Source organism: Eriocheir sinensis, unplaced genomic scaffold (assembly GCF_024679095.1).
Source record: "Eriocheir sinensis breed Jianghai 21 unplaced genomic scaffold, ASM2467909v1 Scaffold218, whole genome shotgun sequence".
NCBI classification, from domain to species: Eukaryota; Metazoa; Arthropoda; class Malacostraca; order Decapoda; family Varunidae; genus Eriocheir; species Eriocheir sinensis.
The window spans coordinates 129614-156080 of record NW_026111519.1 but is presented as its reverse complement, the minus strand read 5'-3'; the positions used below and the strand labels follow the sequence as shown (position 1 = coordinate 156080).

Here is a 26467-nt window from a genome sequence, read left to right as displayed (position 1 = left end):
CTGCCCTTGCTTGTCCTGGTGCTCTTGCCTTCCCTATTTTCCTGCCCCCCCTACTCCTCGTGCAGCCGAATCATCAACTAAGGTCCACCAGCCTGTCCATCCTACTGACTTGTATCCGCTTACTATCCCTAGCCTTTATATCCCTAACTGGCTCTATTCCTTCCCTTCCCTGCTTCACGCCGCCCATCGTACAACCAAATCCCAGCCTACTGTCCTATCTCTCCGCTTCCTATCCCTATGTGTTCCTTTCCTGTAGCTATTCCTTCCTCCTTCCCTTCCTGCCTTCCGCCGCCCCACGTCCAGGGAATCATTTGTCTCCAGACTGTTATTGCCGCGGATAATTGTCGGGGTAACCACTCCGCCCACGTTTTTTCACCGGGGCGAGGGCGCGTCTGTTCCACTCTTCACAAAGAAACAATTTTAATTAAGTTTGCTTTGACTGGATTCGCTTAGTTATGAAACGTGTGGCGTGATGTGCTACTGTGTATGTGTGTGTGTGTGTGTGTGTGTGTGTGTGTGTGTGTGTGTGTGTGTGTGTGTGTGTATAATCCATTAAAGTTCGCGGAATTCAGCCCCTTGATGAATAATATCCCGCCGTGCTCACTGTGATGCCGGCGGCTGTACTGACTCGCTTGTAATGACAGGAACAAAGAATAGATATCAAACAGTAGGTGTCCGCTTTGATCACGCTGAGTTTTACGCGTGTAAAACCGTGGCTCAGAGGCTTTAGCGGCGCGGCACGTGGGCTGAAGAGGCGGAGGAATAGGAAGAGTAGCAGGAGTTACTGAACCGTCACTCGCGCGAACTGTCTTGCTTAATAACTTAGGCCCATACTCTTAAACATATCGGCGCAGGCACACATATTTGACACGGTTTTCCTAGGAGTTTTGGGCATTTCCTTGGGTAGCTTTAAAGCCCTGGTGGTAGTTTGGCCCTTCCTCTGTACCAAGAACCCTAAAAACACTCATTAGAACCTGATTTGCCTCCTTTTTGGCCTTTGGAAATTGTTGATGTGAGGTGTGGAAGGGTCTGACAGTGCCGACCTAAGATTTCTCTGTACATGTAAGAAATTGGAGCATCAGGAAGAGGTCAGTATTTACACTTTCTTGCGTTTACTGGTGGAGTTTCTATTGCTTAATAACTTAGATCTCCTTCTGTATGTGATTGAAACAAGAGGATCAGGGCGAGGTTAATATTTGCAATTTGTACATTTTTTAATCGTCATAAGCTTGGATAATAATTTTTAGTGATGACACCCACAAAAAAACAACCAATTCCTGCCTCTTCCATCTCATAGACTGATAGAAATACATAGAATAATAGGCTGATGGAAAGATAGATAAAAAGATTCAGATATCGACGTAATGTGCAGATAGATAAATATAGATAGATGGCTTAGACACACACACACACACACACACACACACACACACACACACACACACATATTCACGTACCCCGTCTTCCCCCCCAGACATACACACATATTCACCCGCCTCCACACACACACACACACACACACACACACACACACACACACACACACACACACAGACGAGTATTTGCTGAGTTACCGAATGATGTGAATAACCTTTAGATCTTAAACCTGAAAGACTTTCCTTCCATGACTTTCTGCACCATCACGTAAGCCTCTTAAGAACCTGCAGCCTCACCTTGACCCGAACTAAATCACCTCGCCTCTGCTTCATTGTTCAGCCCCTAAGAACGATCGGGAAGACTTAGTGAATGCATTAGAGGTTTTGCAGCTGACGTCATTAGTGGGGGTGCGGGGGTCGCGCGGGCCTGCACGGCCATCTTGGTGGTCAGTTATCAAAGCAAACCTTGGTGGCGGCTGCAGAACCTGCAGCACAAGTACTCTGTGTTCGTCATGGGATACGTATGCTGTGCGGTTGGATGTTCTAACCGACACGGGATATTTGCTGTGTCATTTTATAGATTTCCAGCGAATCCAGTAGAGCGGGTGTGGGGTTCTTGAAAGGTCTGGACTTCTTGAGATCTCGAAAAAATTATCAGCAAAAAAAAAAAAAAAAAAAGTATCTGAAAATTGAGTTCTCAGACTAACAGCCCCTTCTCGTCTTTATTATTTGTCCCATAGGACAAACAAAGGCCAAATGAACCTGCTCTCAAGTTTATTTACAGCAACAAAGAAACTCGCTGGAAAATAAGGAATAAGCTAATTCCAGGCACACATCTACCTAGCTAACTATCTTAAAACATCCTTAGCAAAATATGTACTTAGCTGGAGATGGGCGAAGCCGAAACCACACCTGGTCTACCTCGTGGTCTGGAGTCTTGGAGTCTTCCTTCAGTCCTCTCTCGTTCCTCTCTGCAACACGCCGCCTCTCGACCTTCCAAATGCTTCCCTCGCCTTGCAGTACACAATCACCCTGACTTGTGGATACTACAAAGGCAGGTAAACCACCGACGGACACGTGGCACGGAAGGATGGTGAGGTCTACTGTTGAATATTTAAAGTGTGGTCTAGGTCTACTATTGAATATTTATTGTGGTCCAGGTCTACTATTGACTATTTGAATTGTGGTCTAGGTCTACTATTGAATATTTGAATTGTGGTCTAGGTCTGCTATTGAATATTTAAAGTGTGGTCTAGGTCTACTATTGAATATTTAAAGTGTGGTCTAGGTGTACTATTGAATATTTAGAGTATGGTCTAGGTCTACTATTGAATATTTAAATTGTGCTTTTGTTAATATTCAATCTGTGGGTAACAAGACTATTCAAATTAGGGAAATGTTAAATGAGCAATCACTTGATATTTTAGCTATTTCTGAGACTTGGTTGAATGAGCATGACACAAGTAGAGTTACTGAGATGAAACCTGCTACTCACACTTTCTGTCATAGCCCCAGAGAGGGCAGACGAGGGGGTGGTGTAGGCATTTTCTTGTCGAATATTTTTTTCTCACCTGAGGGTGTTGACACGAGTGAAAGTATCAAGTTTTGAATATATTGAGGTTAGTTTTAAGCATCAAAACCAGCGGGTAGCATACCTTGTTATATAGGCCACCTTGGTCAAGTGTTAATCTCTTATTTGATGAATTTGGTGCATTGTTGGACTCAATTGATATGGTTTCTTTTAAAGTTTTTATTGTTGGTAACTTCAATATATGGATGGATGATCATGAAAACCATAACACAGTTTCTTTCTGTGAGCTTCTTGAATCTTATCAGTTGTCAAACAAGGTGAGCATAATAACTTCATCAACTGGCCATGTGTTAGACTTAGTCATTAGTGATGATGTAAACAATCTCATAGGTAGGGTGGATGTTGAACATGAATTTACTATTTCCCCAGTTCACAGGCTCATAACATTTAAATTACTATTGTCAATATGTAAGGTAACTAAGAAAATTTATTATAGGAATAAGATGGGTTTCTCTGCTGCTACATTTATCAGTGAAATTAGTCAGACTTTTTATGAAGATATGACTGGAGAGTGTGTTCACAATGATTTGTTATTTAAATCAAATTGTGTGAATTGTCTTACTGACACTTATAATGAGGTGATTAAGACACAATATAACAATGTGTGTCCGATCCTAGAGGTCATTACTGTCAAGGATAGATCGCCCTGATTTAATGGTGAAATTTTGACTCTGAGAAGAGAGAAACGACGCAAGGAATGTAAATGGAGAAATGAGGGATCTGTTGTGGCCTGGGAGGATTATAAAAATGTGAGAAATCGCTATAATGACTTGATAAGTAGGAGTAAAAGAAACTATTATCATACTAAAATTCTTGAGGCAGGATCAGATATGAACAAATTAAATCAACTTTTCAATAGTCTTACTGGTACTACTTTGAGAAGAAAGCTTCCCGATGGTTTCTGTGATAAAGATTTAGCGTATAACTTTTGTAATTTTTTCAAGAGTAAGATTATGAATATTGTATCGGAATTTGTGTAAACACCTTTTATGCCTGTTGCTGATGTTGAGGTGGATTGTAGATTGCAGTGTTTTAAAATCATTAGGAAGGATGATCTTGTTCGACTTTTCAAGAAAGCTAAGAAAACATATTGTGCCAGTGACCCATTGCCTGTATTGGATATCATGGATGCAGATAATTTTCCTAGTTTCATGGATATGGTGCTAAGAATTGTCAGTACTAGTATTTCTTCATGTAAATTTCCGGATTCTGAAAAGCGAGCTGTTATAAAACCAGTCTTAAAGGGAAAACTTGATTATCAAAATGTAAGCTCTTATAGACCAGTATCAAATTTGCCTTTTTGTCTAAGTTATTAGAGTATGCAATTATTGAGAGTTGATGGAACACTTGGAAAAGGTCCATGTCTTGCCTGATAGTCAGTCTGCATATAGGCCAATATTTTCTACTGAGGCTACTATTTGTTCTGTTGTTAATGATTTACTTGAAATGATGGATGGGGGTAAATGTGCTATATTGGTTCTTCTAGATCTTAGTGCAGCATTTGATACGGTTGTTCATGAATTGCTTGTAAAAGATTTAAGGAGCATTGGAGTGGTAGACAATGCGTTAAAGTATCTTGAGAGTTATTTACAAACCAGAAATTATTGTGTGCAAATTGGAAATTGTTTTTCTTCATATGAAGCTCTGACAAGAGGAGTTCCACAAGGAAGTGTGCTGGGACCTATTTTATTTTGTATATACACAATTAGTTTATTCAGGATACTACAACAACATGATGTAGGATTCAAGGTGTTTGCTGATGACACCTAGTTCTACTTTTCCATCACTGATATTGAAAATACAAGTGCTAAGATCAATAGTGTTATTAATTCAGTCAAGGACTGGATGGATTATAAGCAATTGAAATTAAACGATGATAAGACTGAATTCATGCTTGTGGGGAAGAAGGGCACTCTACGTTATTTTGGTGACGGTAACATGATTATAAGTGGTAATAAAATTCATGTTGTTGAAAGTGTTCGTGACTTGGGAGTGTTGTTGGATTACAATTTGACACTGAAATGTCAGATAAATAATGTCGTAAGGATTGCCGGATATCACCTTACAAATATTGCTTTTATCATGAAATACCTGGATGAAGATTCTATCAAGAAATTGGTGATTAACAGTATTATATCAAGAGTGGATAATTGCAACTCAATCTACTATAACCTGCCAAAGCTCCAATTAAGGAAATTACAGATGGTCTTAAATAGAGCAGCGAGATTAATCAAAGGAATTCCACCACGAGAGAATTACTCCTGTTCTGATAGAGCTCCACTGGTTGCCAATAAAAGCAAGGATAGTATTTAAGTTATGTGTTTAGACACACTAAGCTTTGATTACTGGCCGTCCACCGTATTTGGGAGAATTATTACACGAAATACAGCCAGGTAAAGGCATTAACACTCGCCGAGCCACTACTGGAATCACACTTCATGAACCGCGGTACTCTTCAAATGTTGGATTGCGCGCTTTCAGTTCTGCCGCCCCAAGTCTGTACAATAAGCTCCCTCCTGACATTAGAAGAACAGAGGATCTCTCCAAATTTAAGAAAGAACAAAAAACTTTTCTGTTCTCTGACTGCTATGACATGGAAACATTGACAATTAACATGGCATATAAGCTGTTATCATTATTGAAAATTTAATGAATTAAAATATGTGGGTCTTGCAGAGCGCTTCGGCGGAAGTGGGACCAGATAAATAAGAAACACAAGTAACAAGTAACAAGTAGAGGGACGTCTAGTTGCGTTGGAGTCTGGGTGGAAGAATGCTGCGGGTAGCAGCAAGACCCTGAGGCTCAGCGCCCCGGCCGCGGAGAAGATGTCAGGTCTCGCCACACTGACATCTCGTTTTTTCTGCATAACACTTATGCTAAACGCCCTACGGCTATGGATTATTATTTATTAATAACCTAACACATGCAGTAAGTAATAGTGGGCCATGCATCCCACACATAGCTCAGCTATGGCAGTAATAACGAATATGATTTGAAATATCGCTCTGCTCCCGACTTCTAGTGATGCATCTTCCCGCTCTCTCAATCAAAATGGCGGGGATTCCCGCGTTTTTTTCCACAGCCTATTTCTTGAATAATAAAATCATGACAGTGGGGGAAGTGGATAACAGCTATGAGGAGGGAGAACTGGCGGCCGTCTGCTTCACCTCGACTCTGTAGTGCTCATTTTGTCAAAGATATATTACAGGCAAAACTTATCAGATTATTACATGAGCTATCACTCATGTAGGTGTTGTCCCGGTCCCCTAGCTTATTGTGTGGCGGGGATTACTCTTGAACGGGATTTACATGAGCTGGCGGAGGTAAACAAGCTGGCGGAGGTAAACACGCATGGCGGCGCTCAAGCAGGGGAAGAAAATAGGAAAGGAAACTCAGTGGAGGCAAAATGCACAGAGGGACAGAGCTCAGTGCTGGGTGGAGTATATAAGTGTACGCAGGGAAGTGACCAAGAGTGCGTAGTGTAAGGTGACTTGCCGTCACCTGCCCTCACCTGTCGTCACTTGCCCTCTCCTGTTTGACTGCCTGTGCTGCCTACCTGGGCATCACTGGTCAGCAACAGGAGATCGGCCAGGCAGAGGGACAGCCAGTCATCCGACCAGCCAGACAGTCAGCCAGCCAGCTAGACAGCCAGTCTACCATTTTCCTCCTCCAAAAGCACTGATTTGTTCGATGTATCTTAGCTTCGCAGCATTCCCAAGCGATCTTAACACTTAACACAAATGATGCTAAAGTTCCTGCCATTTGCCCGCGGGTAGTGACTTAGGGAGGGGGCACACGTGGTCCGTCTGCTCACTCTGCTGGGTAGGTGACCACCAGCGGGTCTGCAGACGACGCACAAGGTGCAGACGACGCTATTTCGTGACGTCACTGCAAAACCTCTATACTCGTAAGACCATAAGGAGCCATATTCTTAAACATTTCGGGGTAAAGATTCGTTTCATGTCCGTGCCAGTATCTTATAATCTACTTTATGAAACATCACTATCTCTTCATATATCTTTTCTACAAACCTTCAACAGTCATGGAAACGCTTTGAAAATCCATTTCAAGGACTTTTTTTACTCCTGAAAATAGGGCATAATGGTGCAGAGCTTAGTTGACCCCGCAGCCTACATTACCTTACCCGCCACGTTGGGTTTCTCCTCCTCCTCCTCCTCCTCCTCTTTTTTCTCCCTCTCGCTAGCTCCCCTTTCTTGACCTCTACCTCGTCGTCTTTTTCCCTTGCTCTTTTATCCTCCTCCTCCTCCTCCTCACGCGTGGGTCAGTGAAATGGGTATGCCTGGGAAAGGTAAACTGAGGTAACCTGCGTGTCACAATCGGTCCTGTGTCGCCGGCTGAGGGGGTCTGCTGTTACCTGCGCGGAGTCACGAGCCAAGGGGACGGAGGAGCGCGCCGGGGTAATGCGTAGGTTATCGTGCGACCTCCCACCCCCCTTTACCCCTCTTCCCACCATCATCTTTGCCTTATACAGTGTTGCGTCCTAGTGTTTTTTCTTGTGAGTGTTTGATATATTGTTTTAAATGAGGGTTTGATAGTTTTATGCGTGTGTGTGTGGGGGGGTGAGGTGTTAGTGGTTGAATGTAGGGAAGTGAGCCAGTCATGTATTAGCACAGGTATGAAGGGGTATACAGTAAGCTTAGGTTAGGAAGGTTAGGTTAGGTTAGGTGTGGGTTTTATGGTTGAGGGAAGATTGTGTGCTGATAGCGGAGACAGTAACAGGAAGAGGCAGGCAGATGTAGAAAAAGTCACCCAACCAGCCAGGTATTAGTACGGGTGTGAAGGGAGTTTACAGGAAGGTTAGGATAGGTTAGGTGTGGGTTTTATGGTTGAGGGAAGATTTGTGCTTATAGCGGAGGGAGTAACATTAGGGGAGGCAGGCAGAGGTAGAAGGAGTCACCCATCCAGCCAGGTATTAGCACAGGTGTGAAGGGGATATACAGGAAGGTTAAGTTAGGTTAGGTGTGGGTTTTATGGGGGAGCGTAGATTGTGTGCTGATAGCGGAGACAGTAGCAGGAGGGGAGGCAGGCAGAGGTAGAAGAGTCACCCAACCAGTCAGGTATTAGTACAGGTGTGAATGGGGTTTAAGGGCCATATTATTAAACGTAAAAGAACATAAGAACGTCAGGAGTCTGCAAGAGGCCGGTTGGTTTATACAAGGCAGCTCCTGTAAGTCTAATCCCACCTTACCTCACTATCCATGTTAGATCGTTAAGTGGTTTGTTTGTTTGTTTGTTAATGGGTAGTCAAACAGCTGTATTACCGTCAGTTAGGTACGTTACTTAAATAGATAGTTTGATAGTTAGTTAAGCAGCTAGAGTCAGTTAGTTAATTTTACTATATTCTGTATTTATTTATTTATTTATTTATTTATATTATTATTTTTTTTGTTGTTATTTTTTTTTATTTTTCCTTTTCTTTCTTTCTTTTCTTTTTTCTATTTGTTTTCTTTTTCTTTCTTTTTTCCTTTGTGTTTTCCCGGTGTTGGTTTTCTTTTTTGGTGTTCTTTTTTCCTATCATCCTTTTGTTGATGTTCGTTGGTCTGGGTGAGCCGCTTTCCTCCCAGAAGAGACCCACCCATAATTTTGGAGATGTTGTTAGGGCCGAAAGGTGGATGATGTTTGTTTTATTTCATTTTCTTGATGTCGTGTTTTTCGTTCTTTTTATTGCTTTAGTTTTCTTTTTCGATGTTTTCCTGTTCTTTTTCTTTTACTTCTTATTGATGCTTTTTGTTGTTATTTTTCCTATCAACCTTTTGTTGATGTTCCTTGGTCTGGATGAGCCGCTTTCCTCCCAGAAGAGACCCATCCATAATTTTGGTGATGTTGTTTGGGACCGAAAGGTGGATGATGTTTCTTTGTATTTCTCTTTTCTTGATGTTCATTTATTTCTGTTGCTTTTCTTTTTCGATGTTTATTCTGTTCTTTTTCCATTTTTTTTATATTTCTATTATTTTTATTATTTTTTTTTTTTTACAACAAAGGAGGCAGCTCTATTGCACACAAAAAATAAAACAATAATAATTGAAAAACAAACTAGGTACCACACAGTGTGTTGATACATTATGCTTCTATCCCCGTATTGAAAGATTTTGAAAATCTTGTTGTTTTAAATAGAGATCGAATTTAGTGGTGCAATCGCCATTTGCCCCAGTGGGGTAAATGACGATTTTCGTGAACAATTAACTATCGGTCTGTAATTCGTTTATTTGAAGGTAATTTGGCATACTATAGGATAGATAAAGACAGAAATTATCAACTAAATATATTCAAACAAAAAACAAAGATGATATAGCCCACATTACAAGGCTAGCTTACTTAGCCTGGCCTTAAAGCTGATACATAATGTATTCTAGGATAATTAAAAGTTTTTATCTCGGAGAAATAAAAGTGTTTTCTTCCTTATAGTGTTTTCTTCCTTAATCATCCCTCTGTTCAAATTCTCGAAGAGAGGCCATGGCCTGAACATCTGGAAAGCGGAATATGTTCTTCTTTACGTCAGGGACCAGAGGCCCAAACACGATGAATTTGGTGTCAATGATTAGGACCTCTTTAACCGTCTTCTCAGCCCAGGTCCATGCTGAAGGGTCACTGGAGATCGCTTTCTTCTGCAAAAAATCGACCTCCACCTGCGTCACTTCAGTTTCTTCGTCACTTGAAAATACCTTAAGAATTTTCCCCCAGAAGTACTGAGGCTTTGGGTGCGAGAAGTACACTGCGACATATTTATAGGTGTCTGCGTCTTCAATGGTAGGCCTACCATTCTTTGATGTGACCGCCTCTGTTCCATCTGCTGTGGCCTCATCATGCCTATAATCTCTGTCCTTGTCACTTCTGTAATCTGTCTCTTCTCTTCTGTCTTCTGTCTCGTCTCGTCTGTCTTCTGTCTCTCCTCTTCTGGCTTCTGTCTCTTCTCTTCGTTGTGTCACCTCCTCCATTCTCACTTCTGTAGCCTCCTCAAGGTCGTCTTGCACCTCTTCAAGGTCATCTCTCAGCAGATCCTCCAGAGATAAATCACTGGAGGTGTTAGCTCAGTCATTGCGACACTGGAGACAACTGTTGAGTCCAGTCCTCATCCTCCTCCTCTTTCAACTTTCTCTTCTTCCCTGTTGCCTTTTCTTTGGTGCTTCCTTCGTAGACTTCTCAGTTTGAGTAGGAGCTCCCTTCTTCCGAGGTCTTGCCTTAGACTCGTTCATTTCTGCAATCTTTTGGCGGCACTTCTCATCAGTTATTACAGAGCAACTCATGGGAATGACTCTCCTCTTTTTGTGAGGGGGGTAGCACGACGTCCTCTGGAGTGTAGGACAGCCTCTATGGAAGCTGGGGGAAGTTTCTTACCATGCTGAGAGATGCTTGAGACGAGACATTTGAAGAAGAGACTCAATGCAGCCTCATCCCTGCTCAGTAGCTCATCCACCAGCTGTTGGTCCGTGTACTTCTTCAATTCCTGTGAGGGGGCTGTTTGAGAATCCGTGGATGTAGAAGCAGTGGCTGTTCGCTTAGGTGTTGAAGCAGTAGGTGTAGATGCTGCTGGGGTTTCATCATCTTCAGGTGCAGGAGGAGGAGGTATGTCTAGGGACTGGGTACGAGCAGTGGGCAGGATTGGCTGGTCATCGTCATCAGTGGGCTTTCCTGCAGACACCCAGTCATCATAGGTTTTGAGCTTTATTGTATCGAGCCTTGAAGTGTTATACTTCACCCTATCTAGGGGATGGATACCAGTTGCTCGAAACCTGCCACAATGTTCTCCTTTGACAACCCAGTGTTCCAAACTGAACACAACATGTTCACAAAGAGATCCTTACGAAGGTTCTCACGGCCTCCTGTACTTTGAGTATACTCCAGCAACTTGGAGTCGTAGTACGACTTCAAGGGAGCAAAACAAGCCACATCCAAGGGCTGGAGGAGGTCGGTACAATGAGGTGGCAACTTCAAGATGGTGATGTTGTTTTTCACTGCCAAATCTACTGTACGTAAGGATGTGTGGCTCAGGTGACCATATAGCACCACCAGAATTGGCCCTCTCCCTTTCACTACTTCTACAAAAGACTCGAAGAAGTCCTCAAAGACAGAGGTGGTCATCCACCCAGAATCAGTCACAGCATATTGAGTTCCTGGCAAAGCATTATCACCCCGCCAGGTAGTCTGCATCTTCTTGCCTTTGAATACAATCAAAGGTGGTAGTGCAGTCCCATCGGCGCAACAGGTAGCTAACACAGTGATGTTTTCCTGTTGGCACCATGTGTAATCCTTACTGTTTTCACCCCTTTTGTGCCGATGGTCTTGGCCTTTGATGGGTCTGTAGGAAAACCGGTCTCATCCATATTGAAGATGGAACTAGGCTTGTCTGCTAGTCCCATTTCATCGAAGAGCTTCCCTAACTTGTCGTAAAATCCGTAGACAACGAATGGGTCTGACGTGACACTCTTCCTCGCCAGCTGCATCATGCCTCCTTTCTTTAATGTGAGCCCATGGCGCTTCAAGAAACTGCTCACCCAGTCCCTTCCTGGCCGATTGTCTTTGAAAGGCGTGACACATTGGTTGAATTCCAGGTAGTCATGTATGAGAGATTGGAATTCAGCAATGGGAGGAGGCATTCCCATTTGCTCCATGATCTTCACGCATCTCAATATTTCTGCCTCCATCTCAGCGGACAGTGCAACCTTCCTTCCCTGCAAACAAAGAAAAACAAAATATGGAAATCAATGTAGTTTTAAAGCTATTGAGTTTAAAATTGATTGAGCAGAAACTATAAAAACTGCTGCCTAACCCAGAAAATGTACTCCTACGGTAAACAGACACAACAAAACTTATGAGAGACTTTGAAACTAAACAGTGTAAAAATGGTAATTTCGCATTCGTCTCTGACTCGAACGTGAATCTTATGCATCTGTGACAATGGCTTTATTGTACTAAATTATATTTGTACTCACTCTTTTGCCTGTGTGCGTTGTAGGTTGGTAGTCCTCAGATTCCTGGTGCTTCTTATGTTCACTCCATAGCTTTCCATACCCAATCTTGTGCTTCCTCGATGCTTCCTTAATTGCAACACCACTTGCAATTTCTTCCAGGGCGAGTTTAAGGGTGGCATCATTATATGGCTTAGCCTTCTTAACATAATCTCGCACCATTTTCACAACTTCTGAAACCTAGAAAAAAGGTTAAGTAACATGGGGGAATTGACGATCATAATGGGGGTAAATAGAAATCGGGGATGGGGCATATTACGATCGGTGTGGGGGCAATAAACGATCGGGTAGCGATCCTCAATTGCCCCCACACCAGTCGTAATCTGCCCCACTTTCAGAATGCTGTGGTGTCTTTAATACTTGCATATAAATGCTATGGAAGTGATAGCTATCGCCAATTGCCCCAAATTCTTCAAGCATCGCAAATTGCCCCCAAAATTTATCCGTGTGGTGAATTATAACAAATTTTCTGAAACATTGCAAATGTTTTTTGCAACATTTTTTGCATGGTTTTGGGAGCAATTCTGTCACACATTCATTTTTTAACGTAGAAAAACGATTCACACACTGAAATGACCGCAAATGAATGCTCTAATAGTTTATGCACTCATTTTTGTCCATAGTGATTCCAACACTCCTGAGGCCAAAATCATTTTTTACCTCCAAAATGACCAAATCCCCATTTCCCCCAAATGACCTATATATATATATATATATATATATATATATATATATATATATATATATATATATATATATATATATATATATATATATATATATATATATATATATATATATATATATATATATATATATACACACATATATATATATATATATATATATATATATATATATATATATATATATATATATATATATATATATATTTATATGTGTGTGTGTGTGTGTGTGTGTGTGTGTGTGTGTGTGTGTGTGTGTGTGTGTTTTTATATATTTATATAGACATGATTACATAGGCGGACATTAATTCAAATATTTAGACTCTCTCTCTCTCTCTCTCTCTCTCTCTCTCTCTCTCTCTCTCTCTCTCTCTCTCTCTCTCTCTCTCTCTCTCTCTCTCTCTCTCTCTCTCTCTCTCTCTCTCGCTGCTGGTGTGCTTGTTCATGCAGGTGTGCTGCAGGGTGAGTGTGTGCTCCGTGTGTACCTGTCACTATCACTTCATACCAATATTCTAACGTCGTCTTCTTTCCACAGCGAAGTCGATAGATGACGGCGGAAGCGAGGCGGTGGAGGAGGAGGACTAGAGCGCCCCCTTCCCTGGCGCGGAATAACCAGAGTCCTGCAAGTCGGCTACCCAAGGCCCTACCGTGGGTCCACTCCCTCCCCCGCTACCCGTATACCTCCTTCCTCACGACGTCCTCCAGCATTACTACTACTGGTGCTGCCGAGACGAAGGCATCTGCTACCGCTCCTGCTGCTGAAGCTCTCGATGGCACTGCTGTTTCCTCCGAGTCCTTTTCCTCGTTTGGTCTTCCTGAGTTTTCCACCGTCTCCATGACCCCGTACTGGCCCTCCAAATACCCCTTGTGCCCCTTCCGGCCGCCTACACTCACCGACGACCTTGACCCACTTATCCATCCTCCAGCCTCCTCCAGACACCCCCATCCAGCCTCGCTCTGTCCTCCCCCTCCCTGCATGGCTCGGTACACACGCTGCCTGCCAGGGTCGCTGCAGGGCCGTCTACCATGACCCGTAGCTCTTCCATGACCTCGGTGAAGTCCTTCAGATCGCTTCTTGGACCAGGTTCCCCGACCACATGCAGGCGTCCGTGGATCTCGTGCAGCAGGCCAGGACCAGGGCGTGGGTGCGTTCCGATTCGGCCCGTGAGCTGCCTCGGCTGTGTGGAGGGCCTGAGTGTGCTGGACCAATGGGTGAGTAAGACTGCTGCTTTGTTGACTTAATTAAGTGTATAAACTTCATTTAACCCGGTAGCTGCGGGGGTCATGTTTCTTAGGTTAGGTTAGGTTAGGTTAAAGGTCCCATCTAAGCAAAATAATGAGACAGAAACATCATTAGTACAAGCCATTTCATAATATATATCAACGCATTTGTGATCAGTGAATACATCGTCTATTTTGGGAGGTTCATATCATGGCAGAAATTTGGCCTATCGTGTAACGGGTTACCGGGGGGCGTTTAAAGGGCGTTGATTAAGACTTCAGCTTCCTTAAGGCGAATATATTCGTAGCCTATGTACAAGGAGCGTCGGAGCGAGAGCGACTGCCGTTGTGTGTCAGTCGGACTCTCGTGAAGGAGTGACGAGTTACAGGTTGGAAAATAATTGTTACAATTGGTCACGTACGTCAAGGTGACTCAAGCTTGATGAAATGCTTTGTATACAAACTGAGACGGTAAACACTGACGGACGACATTCCTATAAGGTGGCGTGATCTATCTGTCGAGGGTTTTTTCCATTGACAATTGTATGCCTAATTCGTGGTGATACTAAATAATAATAATAATAATACATTGATATCCTACTATAACAATCGCTGCTACACGGTAAAGCCACAAATTTGTCCCGTCGCTGCTACCGGGTTAATGGTCCATAAGATATACGTATATAGAAGCTTTACAAGAAGTTACGTGCTCTCCTACATGGACAAGATATGAAACGGCATACACACTTTCTCGTTTCACTAGAGTCTCTTGGGGTGTTCATTAAGTTTAGAAAGTTACATAAATATTGCTACGTACTTCAACAAATTCAGTAATCAAGTAACATTATAGCAACTTTTGACTTGGCTGCTTGTTAAATAAGAACCATTGTCGAAGTTTATGTATATACTATTTGTCCCAAACATTACTTTCTATAACATTATTTTTCTTTGTTATATCTCAGCTTACAGAGGTACAGAACGAAAACAAGGGACAGGATTTGACCGTTGAAAACAAACACAGGTGAGCTCGTTGAGAATGGAAAAGATATGAGTCAAATGATGAATGACTATTTCCTCTCAGTTTTCACGCAGGAAGATCTAACAACCATTCCAGAGAGAGTTCAGGTTTATGAGGGCGAAGAGAACGACAAGTTGAGGGATGTGATCATCACTAGGCAAGTAGTCCAGGATGAGATTGGTAGGTTGAAGAAAAACAAATCGCCGGGGCAGGACAAAGTATTGCCACGGATTCTGAAAGAGTGCAAGGAGGTCCTCAGTGGTCCAGTTACCAATATCTTTAATATGTCGGTAAATTCTGGGTATGTGCCCAATCAATGGAATTTACATTTACATTTACATTTACATCAGTTGTAGAAAAGATGTTGGAGTCCCTCAAGGGTCGGTGATGGGTCCTCTGCTGTTTATTATTTACATCAATGACTTGGACACAGGAATTAGTAGTGATGTCAGTAAGTTCGCATATGATACCAAGATCGGTAGAGTAATCCAATCAGACAGGGACGCTACCGTTCTCCAGGATGAGCTTGACAGACTATATCATTGGGCAGAAATGGCAGATGGAATTCAATGTCGGGAAGTGTAGCATTCTGAGTGTAGGTAGGAATAATCCCTCACACAATTACTCCTTAAATGACACTCCTCTAAGCTGGTCTGGGCGTGAGAGAGACTTAGGAGTACTAGTGAGCGCTGACCTCCGTCCTAGGGCTCAATGCATTCAGGCTAAAAATCGGGCAAACAGAGTACTTGGTTTCATCTCAAGGAGCGTAAGCAATAGGAGCGCTGAAGTCATCCTCAAACTTTACTTAGCATTAGTTAGACCTCATCTCGATTATGCAGTTCAGTTCTGGTCCCCCTACTATAGAATGGATATCAAGATGTTAGAATCTGTACAGAGGAGGATGACAAAGATGATTCAGGGGGTGAGAAACTTGCCTTATGAAGATAGGCTGAAGCATTTAAATCTACACTCTCTAGAAAGGCGAAGGTTGCGAGGAGACTTGATCGAAGTCTATAAATGGATGAAGGGCTTTAATAAAAGGGATGTCAATAAGATTTTGATAGTAAAAGAGCCAGGTAGGAAGCGTAGCAATGGTTTTAAGTTAGACAAATTCAGATTCAACAAAGACATAGGCAAGAACTGGTTCACCAAAAGAGTGGTAGATGAATGGAACAGGCCTGGGAGCCATGTTGTGGGTGCCAATACCGTAGATACATTCAGGAAGAGGTTAGATAAAACCACGGATGGTGAGGTAAGGTGGGGTTGAGTGTACAGGAGCTGCCTTGTATAGGCCAACCAGCCTCTTGCAGACTCCTTACGTTCTTATGTTCTTATATACTGTACCTACTCGTCATTAACTTATTTGTCATAGTCTATTTTTATTACTTTTCTTGTTCTATGATCTTATTACTTATTTAATGTATTGTTTAAGGATTGATCGGCTGGAGGTTAAATGAGTACTTATAAATATAGAGATGAGATAAGATAAGATAAGATAAAGTTATATGGAGATAGAGTTGCCAAGAAAATAGAACTGTAAGGAGATAAGATAAAAATGTAGTTAAATGAAAAAAAAAAAGTAGATAAATTTGCAGGTATGGATATATATATATATATATATATATATATATATATATATATATATATATATATATATATATATATATATATATATATAGATATATATATATATATATATATTTTTTTTTTTTTTTTTTTTACGTCTTGGCCAATTGCGCCGGTAGGTAGGGCCAGCAGGTTCTTCCCAGTAGATCCTGACAGTCGGTCCAAGGCAAGGTATGTCGTGCCTTCCGGTAAAAATATAGCTTGTTTTTATAGCTATTTATCATTGTGTTTGACTCGTGCCTGTTTTTACTGTTTACTGATGGAGCGGGAAAGAAAAATGGGCTTTGGAAATAAATAGTGGTACTTTTGTCATGGAGAAAGAGTGAAAAAATAAAAGTCTTGAAAAAAAAGCGATACTTATTCAGTTTTTGGATGGAAAAGGTTAGAAAAAAGGTAGTTGGAAAAAATGGGGTACCTATAGGGAGGTGGATGGGGGCAAATGGAAGAGGAAGAAGGTGGTTGGAAGAAAGAGGAACGTGAATGGGGAGCAAGTGGGAGATGAGGAATGTGAAGGAAAGGAAGAGGAATGGGGAGCAGGAGGAAGGGGAGGGAATGGGGAGCTGGAGGAAGGGAAGGGAATGGGGAGCTGGAGGAAGGGAAGTGAATGGGGAGCTGGAGGAAGGGAAGGGAATGGGGAGCTGGAGGAAGGGAAGGGAATGGGGAGCTGGAGGAAGGGAAGGGAATGGGGAGCTGGAGGAAGGGAATGGGGAGCTGGAGGAAGGGGAGGGAATGGGGAGCTGGAGGAAGGGAAGGGAATGGGGAGCTGGAGGAAGGGAAGTGAATGGGGAGCTGGAGGAAGGGAAGGGAATGGAGAGCTGGAGGAAGGGAAGGGAATGGGGAGCAGGAGGAAGGGAAGGGAATGGGGAGCTGGAGGAAGGGGAGGGAATGGGGAGCTGGAGGAAGGGAAGGGAATGGGGAGCAGGAGGAAGGGAAGGGAATGGGGAGCTGGAGGAAGGGAAGTGAATGGGGAGCTGGAGGAAGGGAAGGGAATGGAGAGCTGGAGGAAGGGAAGGGAATGGAGAGCTGGAGGAAGGGAAGGGAATGGGGAGCTGGAGGAAGGGAAGGGAATGGAGAGCTGGAGGAAGGGAAGTGAATGGAGAGCTGGAGGAAGGGAAGGGAATGGGGAGCTGGAGGAAGGGGAGGGAATGGGGAGCTGGAGGAAGGGAAGTGAATGGGGAGCTGGAGGAAGGGAAGGGAATGGAGAGCTGGAGGAAGGGAAGTGAATGGGGAGCTGGAGGAAGGGAAGGGAATGGGGAGCTGGAGGAAGGGAAGGGAATGGAGAGCTGGAGGAAGGGAAGTGAATGGGGAGCTGGAGGAAGGGAAGGGAATGGCGAGCTGGAGGAAGGGAAGGGAATGGGGAGCTGGAGGAAGGGAAGGGAATGGGGAGCTGGAGGAAGGGAAGTGAATGGGGAGCTGGAGGAAGGGAAGGGAATGGAGAGCTGGAGGAAGGGAAGGGAATGGGGAGCTGGAGGAAGGGAAGTGAATGGGGAGCTGGAGGAAGGGAAGGGAATGGGGAGCTGGAGGAAGGGAAGTGAATGGGGAGCTGGAGGAAGGGAAGTGAATGGGGAGCTGGAGGAAGGGAAGGGGGAGCTGGAGGAAGGGAAGGGAATGGGGAGCTGGAGGAAGGGAAGTGAATGGGGAGCTGGAGGAAGGGAAGGGAATGGGGAGCTGGAGGAAGGGAAGGGAATGGAGAGCTGGAGGAAGGGAAGTGAATGGGGAGCTGGAGGAAGGGAAGGGAATGGGGAGCTGGAGGAAGGGAAGTGAATGGGGAGCTGGAGGAAGGGAAGGAGAGAGCTGGAGGAAGGGAAGGGAATGGCGAGCTGGAGGAAGGGAAGTGAATGGAGAGCTGGAGGAAGGGAAGGGAATGGGGAGCTGGAGGAAGGGAAGTGAATGGGGAGCTGGAGGAAGGGAAGGGAATGGGGAGCTGGAGGAAGGGAAGTGAATGGAGAGCTGGAGGAAGGGAAGTGAATGGGGAGCTGGAGGAAGGGAAGGGAATGGGGAGCTGGAGGAAGGGAAGGGAATGGGGAGCTGGAGGAAGGGAAGGGAATGGGGAGCTGGAGGAAGGGAAGGGAATGGAGAGCTGGAGGAAGGGAAGGGGATGGAGAGCAGGAGGAAGGGAAGGGAATGGAGAGCTGGAGGAAGGGAAGTGAATGGAGAGCTGGAGGAAGGGAAGTGAATGGAGAGCTGGAGGAAGGGGAGGGAATGGCGAGCTGGAGGAAGGGAAGTGAATGGAGAGCTGGAGGAAGGGAAGTGAATGGAGAGCTGGAGGAAGGGGAGGGAATGGCGAGCTGGAGGAAGGGAAGTGAATGGAGAGCTGGAGGAAGGGAAGTGAATGGAGAGCTGGAGGAAGGGAAGGGAATGGAGAGCTGGAGGAAGGGAAGGGAATGGAGAGCTGGAGGAAGGGAAGGGAATGGTGAGCTGGAGGAAGGGAAGGGAATGGGGAGCTGGAGGAAGGGAAGGGAATGGGGAGCTGGAGGAAGGGAAGGGAATGGTGAGCTGGAGGAAGGGAAGTGAATGGCGAGCTGGAGGAAGGGAAGTGAATGGCGAGCTGGAGGAAGGGAAGGGAATGGAGAGCTGGAGGAAGGGAAGGGAATGGGGAGCTGGAGGAAGGGAAGTGAATGGGGAGCTGGAGGAAGGGAAGTGAATGGGGAGCTGGAGGAAGGGAAGTGAATGGGGAGCTGGAGGAAGGGAAGGGGATGGAGAGCTGGAGGAAGGGAAGGGAATGGGGAGCTGGAGGAAGGGAAGGGAATGGAGAGCTGGAGGAAGGGAAGGGAATGGGGAGCTGGAGGAAGGGAAGGGGATGGAGAGCTGGAGGAAGGGAAGTGAATGGAGAGCTGGAGGAAGGGAAGTGAATGGGGAGCTGGAGGAAGGGAAGTGAATGGAGAGCTGGAGGAAGGGAAGGGGATGGAGAGCTGGAGGAAGGGAAGTGAATGGGGAGCTGGAGGAAGGGAAGTGAATGGGGAGCTGGAGGAAGGGAAGGGAATGGGGAGCTGGAGGAAGGGAAGTGAATGGAGAGCTGGAGGAAGGGAAGTGAATGGAGAGCTGGAGGAAGGGAAGTGAATGGAGAGCTGGAGGAAGGGAAGTGAATGGAGAGCTGGAGGAAGGGAAGTGAATGGAGAGCTGGAGGAAGGGAAGTGAATGGGGAGCTGGAGGAAGGGAAGTGAATGGAGAGCTGGAGGAAGGGAAGTGAATGGGGAGCTGGAGGAAGGGAAGTGAATGGGGAGCTGGAGGAAGGGAAGTGAATGGAGAGCTGGAGGAAGGGAAGTGAATGGGGAGCTGGAGGAAGGGAAGTGAATGGGGAGCTGGAGGAAGGGAAGTGAATGGAGAGCAGGAGGAAGGGAATGGGGAGCTGGAGGAAGGGAAGTGAATGGGGAGCTGGAGGAAGGGAAGTGAATGGCGAGCTGGAGGAAGGGAAGTGAATGGAGAGCTGGAGGAAGGGAAGTGAATGGGGAGCTGGAGGAAGGGAAGTGAATGGAGAGCTGGAGGAAGGGAAGTGAATGGAGAGCTGGAGGAAGGGAAGGGAATGGCGAGCTGGAGGAAGGGAAGTGAATGGAGAGCTGGAGGAAGGGAAGGGAATGGGGAGCTGGAGGAAGGGAAGGGAATGGGGAGCTGGAGGAAGGGAAGGGAATGGGGAGCTGGAGGAAGGGAAGTGAATGGAGAGCTGGAGGAAGGGAAGTGAATGGGGAGCTGGAGGAAGGGAAGTGAATGGGGAGCTGGAGGAAGGGAAGGGAATGGGGAGCTGGAGGAAGGGAAGTGAATGGGGAGCTGGAGGAAGGGAAGGGAATGGGGAGCTGGAGGAAGGGAAGGGAATGGGGAGCTGGAGGAAGGGAAGGGAATGGGGAGCTGGAGGAAGGGAAGGGAATGGGGAGCTGGAGGAAGGGAAGTGAATGGGGAGCTGGAGGAAGGGAAGGGAATGGGGAGCTGGAGGAAGGGAAGGGAATGGGGAGCTGGAGGAAGGGAAGGGAATGGGGAGCTGGAGGAAGGGAAGTGAATGGGGAGCTGGAGGAAGGGAAGTGAATGGAGAGCTGGAGGAAGGGAAGGGGATGGAGAGCTGGAGGAAGGGAATGGAGAGCTGGAGGAAGGGAAGGGAATGGGGAGCTGGAGGAAGGGAAGGGAATGGGGAGCTGGAGGAAGGGAAGTGAATGGTGAGCTGGAGGAAGGGAAGGGGATGGAGAGCTGGAGGAAGGGAAGTGAATGGGGAGCTGGAGGAAGGGAAGTGAATGGGGAGCTGGAGGAAGGGAAGTGAATGGAGAGCTGGAGGAAGGGAAGGGAATGGGGAGCTGGAGGAAGGGAAGTGAATGGGGAGCTGGAGGAAGGGAAGTGAATGGGGAGCTGGAGGAAGGGAAGGGAATGGAGAGCTGGAGGAAGGGAAGGGAATGGGGAGCTGGAGGAAGGGAAGTGAATGGGGAGCTGGAGGAAGGGAAGTGAATGGGGAGCTGGAGGAAGGGAAGTGAATGGGGAGCTGGAGGAAGGGAAGTGAATGGCGAGCTGGAGGAAGGGAAGTGAATGGGGAGCTGGAGGAAGGGGAGGGAATGGGGAGCTGGAGGAAGGGAAGGGAATGGGGAGCTGGAGGAAGGGAAGGGAATGGCGAGCTGGAGGAAGGGAAGTGAATGGCGAGCTGGAGGAAGGGAAGTGAATGGGGAGCTGGAGGAAGGGAAGTGAATGGGGAGCTGGAGGAAGGGAAGTGAATGGCGAGCTGGAGGAAGGGAAGTGAATGGCGAGCTGGAGGAAGGGAAGTGAATGGCGAGCTGGAGGAAGGGAAGGGACTGGGGCGATGGAGGAAGGGAAGTGAATGGGGAGCTGGAGGAAGGGAAGTGAATGGCGAGCTGGAGGAAGGGAAGTGAATGGGGAGCTGGAGGAAGGGAAGGGAATGGGGAGCTGGAGGAAGGGAAGTGAATGGCGAGCTGGAGGAAGGGAAGGGAATGGAGAGCTGGAGGAAGGGAAGGGAATGGCGAGCTGGAGGAAGGGAAGGGAATGGGGAGCTGGAGGAAGGGAAGGGAATGGCGAGCTGGAGGAAGGGAAGTGAATGGCGAGCTGGAGGAAGGGAAGGGAATGGGGAGCTGGAGGAAGGGAAGGGAATGGGGAGCTGGAGGAAGGGAAGTGAATGGGGAGCTGGAGGAAGGGAAGGGAATGGCGAGCTGGAGGAAGGGAAGGGAATGGGGAGCTGGAGGAAGGGAAGGGAATGGCGAGCTGGAGGAAGGGAAGGGAATGGAGAGCTGGAGGAAGGGAAGGTAATGGCGAGCTGGAGGAAGGGAAGGGAATGGAGAGCTGGAGGAAGGGAAGGGAATGGGGAGCTGGAGGAAGGGAAGTGAATGGAGAGCTGGAGGAAGGGAAGGGAATGGCGAGCTGGAGGAAGGGAAGGGAATGGAGAGCTGGAGGAAGGGAAGGGAATGGAGAGCTGGAGGAAGGGAAGGGAATGGCGAGCTGGAGGAAGGGAAGTGAATGGGGAGCTGGAGGAAGGGAAAGGAATGGCGAGCTGGAGGAAGGGAAGGGAATGTGGAGCTGGAGGAAGGGAAGGGAATGGAGAGCTGGAGGAAGGAAAGTGAATGGCGAGCTGGAGGAAGGGAAGGGAATGGAGAGCTGGAGGAAGGGAAGTGAATGGCGAGCTGGAGGAAGGGAAGTGAATGGCGAGCTGGAGGAAGGGAAGGGAATGGCGAGCTGGAGGAAGGGAAGGGAATGGCGAGCTGGAGGAAGGGAAGTGAATGGCGAGCTGGAGGAAGGGAAGGGAATGGGGAGCTGGAGGAAGGGAAGTGAATGGCGAGCTGGAGGAAGGGAAGTGAATGGCGAGCTGGAGGAAGGGAAGTGAATGGAGAGCTGGAGGAAGTACAGGGAATGGCGAGCTGGAGGAAGGGAAGTGAATGGCGAGCTGGAGGAAGGGAAGTGAATGGCGAGCTGGAGGAAGGGAAGTGAATGGAGAGCTGGAGGAAGGGAAGTGAATGGCGAGCTGGAGGAAGGGAAGTGAATGGGGAGCTGGAGGAAGGGAAGTGAATGGAGAGCTGGAGGAAGGGAAGGGAATGGGGAGCTGGAGGAAGGGAAGTGAATGGCGAGCTGGAGGAAGGGAAGTGAATGGCGAGCTGGAGGAAGGGAAGTGAATGGGGAGCTGGAGGAAGGGAAGGGAATGGCGAGCTGGAGGAAGGGAAGTGAATGGCGAGCTGGAGGAAGGGAAGTGAATGGGGAGCTGGAGGAAGGGAAGTGAATGGAGAGCTGGAGGAAGGGAAGTGAATGGCGAGCTGGAGGAAGGGAAGTGTATGGGAGCTGGAGGAAGGAAGTGAATGGAGAGCTGGAGGAAGGGAAGGGAATGGGGAGCTGGAGGAAGGGAAGGGAATGGCGAGCTGGAGGAAGGGAAGGGGAAAAAAGCGAATGGAAAGCAGGAGGGGGATGGAATTGGAAAAAGAAGTGGTTAGTGGTTCCTTATTTAACGGTCATGTAACTCTTTGGATAGAGAAGGTAAGAAGAAGAGGGAGTTGGAAATAATGGGGTATCTATTTTAACTTTATTGATGGAGAGGTAAAGAAAAACAGGAGCTTGAAAATAATTGTGCTACTTATTCCAACTTTTTGGATGGAGACGGTAAGAAAAAAAAGTTGAATGGAAAGAAAATATTGTGGTGCCCTATTTTAACATCTGATTGATTGGCCTGGTAAAAAAACATTGGGACATTTATTATTATTGGCGTCACAGACGCCGAACAACAGATTGTCCATCTTGTTGTTCTCTTCAAGTTGTTTTCCTATATAATAACGTCTTGGCCTCTGGCGTCGGTAGGCCTTCATAGTAGGGCCTGATGGTCGGCCCGTTGTGGCTCAGGCAAGTGTTTATAGTGGCGCCATCTTTACTTTTCAGCATTTTCCATAGGAGTAAAAGAAAAATATAATATGAGATAAATATAGGGGAGACCGAATGAGAGGAGGAGGAGGGATGTGATAATGAAGGTGGATGAAGTAAATGATGATAAGGTGAGAGAATATGAGAGAAAAAAAATAATAAATAAATAAATAAAACGAATACAGTGGACAAACTAGAACAGGGAAATCAAAACCAGTATAAAAAAACAGCATAACAATATAATAGAGAGGAAGAATAGAATAAAACATGTAAAGCAGAACAGTATAATAATAATAATAGAAGTTAGGAACAGGATACTGTTGTCAGGTGTGTGTGTGTGTGTGTGTGTGTGTGTGTGTGTGTGTGTGTGTGTGTGTGTGTGTGTGTGTGTGTGTGGTCATTAACAGTAAGGTCAGGGCAGGTAGGCAGAAAGGTGTGTGTATGAGGTTGGTTGGGTCAGGTAAGGTCAGGTGTTGTCAGGTATATCAGACCTTGAGAGGGAGAGAGAAGAATTGGGTAGGAGGGAAGAAGTGATAACGGGGAGGAGTAGGGATTAAAAAGAGAGTGAGGAAAGGAGAGGCGAAGAGAAAGAGGGAAAGGTAAAGGGGAAGAATGGGCAGGAGAGGAGAGTGAGGGAGTGATGTAGATAGGGGTGGATATAGAGGAAGGGGATGAAGAGAGGGAGGTGGGTCATGGGAGTGGTTCATAACCGTTTTTGTCATTTTTAGCCCAAAGTCCCGAGCAGTCGCAGATAAGGTCATTGTAGCTTCTGGTGTCGAGGCGAGCAGACGAGACGCTATCCTCCACATCTCCATACCTCTCCCGCCTTCCCTCCATCAGTAACGAGTTATACCTCCATCTCGAGTCCCTTAATCTCTCCACACCTACCATCAGTAAGCCTCGACCCATGTCCCTGCTGCCACTGAGTCCCCCAGTGCATCGTCTGCGCCTCACCCAAACTCCAGTTGCTCTAAGGTTCATTCCTACAGCCTACCCCTACCTATCTTATCACCCTCAACACAAGCACAGCCTACACCCACCATCCACCCTTTGGCATCCGTCCAATTTTCCACCAGCATTCCTCAGCACCCCATATCACCTGATCAACCTTCCCCAGCATTCCCCAACACCCCAAATCTCCTCCCAGCCTTCTCCCAGCATCCCTCTCCACCCAAAGATCCCTGCCCATATTCACCCTCGAGCACTTCTCCCAATGGAACCATGACCCCCAGCGGTCCCACAGGTTACTTGCAGGCCCCCTCCCCGCCAGGACTCCCCCGTGCTGGAGAGGTTGCGGCAGGGGCTGGACACTGTGGAGAGGACGTGTATTTCCGTAGATGAGGTTCCGAGGAGCCCACCGATGACGTGTGTTGGCTGCGAGGAGGGACTGAAGCGGCTGCAGAGCTTGGTGATTAAGCTACAAGGAGACTAGAGTACTAATATAGTCTCCTTGGTAGGCTACGTGTTGGCTTTATTGAGTTTACTTACTTTATTTCACTGAAAGTGGGAGCTTATTCCATTATCGCACTACAACGCAAGGAAGGGATCATTTTTGATGCCCGACGCTGAACACCTTCTAATTTAGCAATGTCCTTTGCATGGTGGGGAGACCAAAACTGTACCGCATATTCCAAGTGAGGTCTGACTAAACTATTGTAGAGTGGAAGTATTACATCTTTATTCTTGAATAAAAAGTTTCTTTTGATGAAGCCCAACATTTTGTTCACTTTTTTTGCTGCATCGATACATTGATGTGAGAATTTGAGGTTTGACGCGATTTTGACCCCCAGATCCTTAACGCATTGAATGCTTGTGAGTTTAACGCTGCCCATTTCGTAATCGAACTTCTTATTCCTTGTTCCAACTTGAAGGACCTGGCACTTGTCTACGTTAAAGGGCATCTCCCATCTATCTGATGAAGGAAGAAGGAGAAGAGGAAGAAAAAAAAGAGGAGGAAGGAGAAGAGGAAAAAGAAGAGGAAGAAAAAGAAGAAGAACAAGATCAAGATGATGATGAAGGAATAGAAGAAAGAAAAGGAGAAAAGAAGAAGAAAAAGAAGAGGAAGAAAACAATAAAGAAAAGAAGAAAAAAGAAGGAAAAGAAAAGAAAATTAAAAAGATAAAGAAGAAAAAAGAAGAGGACGAGGATGAAGAAAAATAAAAAAGAGATGAGGAGGAAGTAGTGGAAGGAAAAGAAGAAAATGATGACAAAGAAAAAAAACATAAAGAAGAAGAAAAAGAAGAAAAGAGACAATGGATGATCTTCAATAGACCCCAAGACTGCCAAGATAATGTCCACTGGCTGCACACTGATCCAGCCAACCTGCCACCACTTAATTAACCTCTTGGCTGCAAACCCCCTACCAGAAGACCTCACCAAGTTACAGGAGTGGAGCAAAAAGTGGCTGCTGGAATTCAATGAAGAAAATGTAAAGTCCTGCACCTTGGGAGGGGATATCCAGTATACCAATACCACAAGGGAAACACTCCACTATCCACCACAGAGGCAGAGAAAGACCTGGGAGTATATCGTCACCCTCATAAAATAATCGCCTAAGTAATTTTTCAGTGATTTCCAGGTTTTCCTCTACATCAATTTTTTTTACATGCGACTGCCATTTTTGTATAGTTGCCTTCATCATTCAGGGTTTGAGTGTTCTAGAATTGGCCTTTTCGTTTCTGCCTAAATCTTAAGCCAGATGAGATAATGACAGTTCTTTTCTGACTTCCTGAAAAGTAGAAAATAATGACTTAGGTGGTTTGTTTACGAAGGTGACGATATGTTATCAGGCTACCATTGAAGGCCAAATCCGTGCCAATCGCAGTGGACGGGTTAAGGACAGCATCAGAGAACTCTACAGTCCATATTCTCATTTGGTAAGACTTCCATTGAGCTTGTGTTAGTATTGCCATGGAGAGAAATATGAGCCTAGTGATGGTTTGACAAGGCTTCTGCACCGTGAATGTGAAGAAACACTCATCAGAACCCGATTAATTTCCCTTATGGCCTTGGGAAACAGCTGTAGTGAGGACCTAAAGTGGCTAAGAATAAGGGCTGAAACAATGATACTAGTCTTGCCCTGAGGATAATGAGTCTAGTGATAGTTTGACAAGACTTCTACACCATGAATATGAAAG

General features: G+C 45.9%; 1 protein-coding gene, 1 long non-coding RNA gene and 1 pseudogene across 2 annotated transcripts; all 3 read right to left on the bottom strand.

Moving 5' to 3' along the window:
- Positions 1 to 8474: 8474 nt before the first annotated feature.
- LOC126990873 (uncharacterized) lies at positions 8475 to 8919 on the bottom strand. Its single transcript, XR_007744882.1, has 2 exons — positions 8739 to 8919; positions 8475 to 8507 (listed from the first exon to the last, which is right to left on the bottom strand). It is a non-coding gene; the product is annotated as an uncharacterized LOC126990873 (long non-coding RNA).
- Positions 8920 to 9388: 469 nt separating this feature from the next.
- LOC126990869 (uncharacterized) lies at positions 9389 to 10009 on the bottom strand. Its single transcript, XM_050849517.1, has one exon. It carries the CDS (start codon positions 9921 to 9923, stop codon positions 9405 to 9407), a length of 519 nt encoding a protein of 172 aa, XP_050705474.1. The 5' UTR covers positions 9924 to 10009; the 3' UTR covers positions 9389 to 9404.
- A 219-nt stretch (positions 10010 to 10228) lies between these two features.
- LOC126990878 (uncharacterized) lies at positions 10229 to 12646 on the bottom strand (annotated as a pseudogene).
- Between the last annotated feature and the right edge of the window lie 13821 nt (positions 12647 to 26467).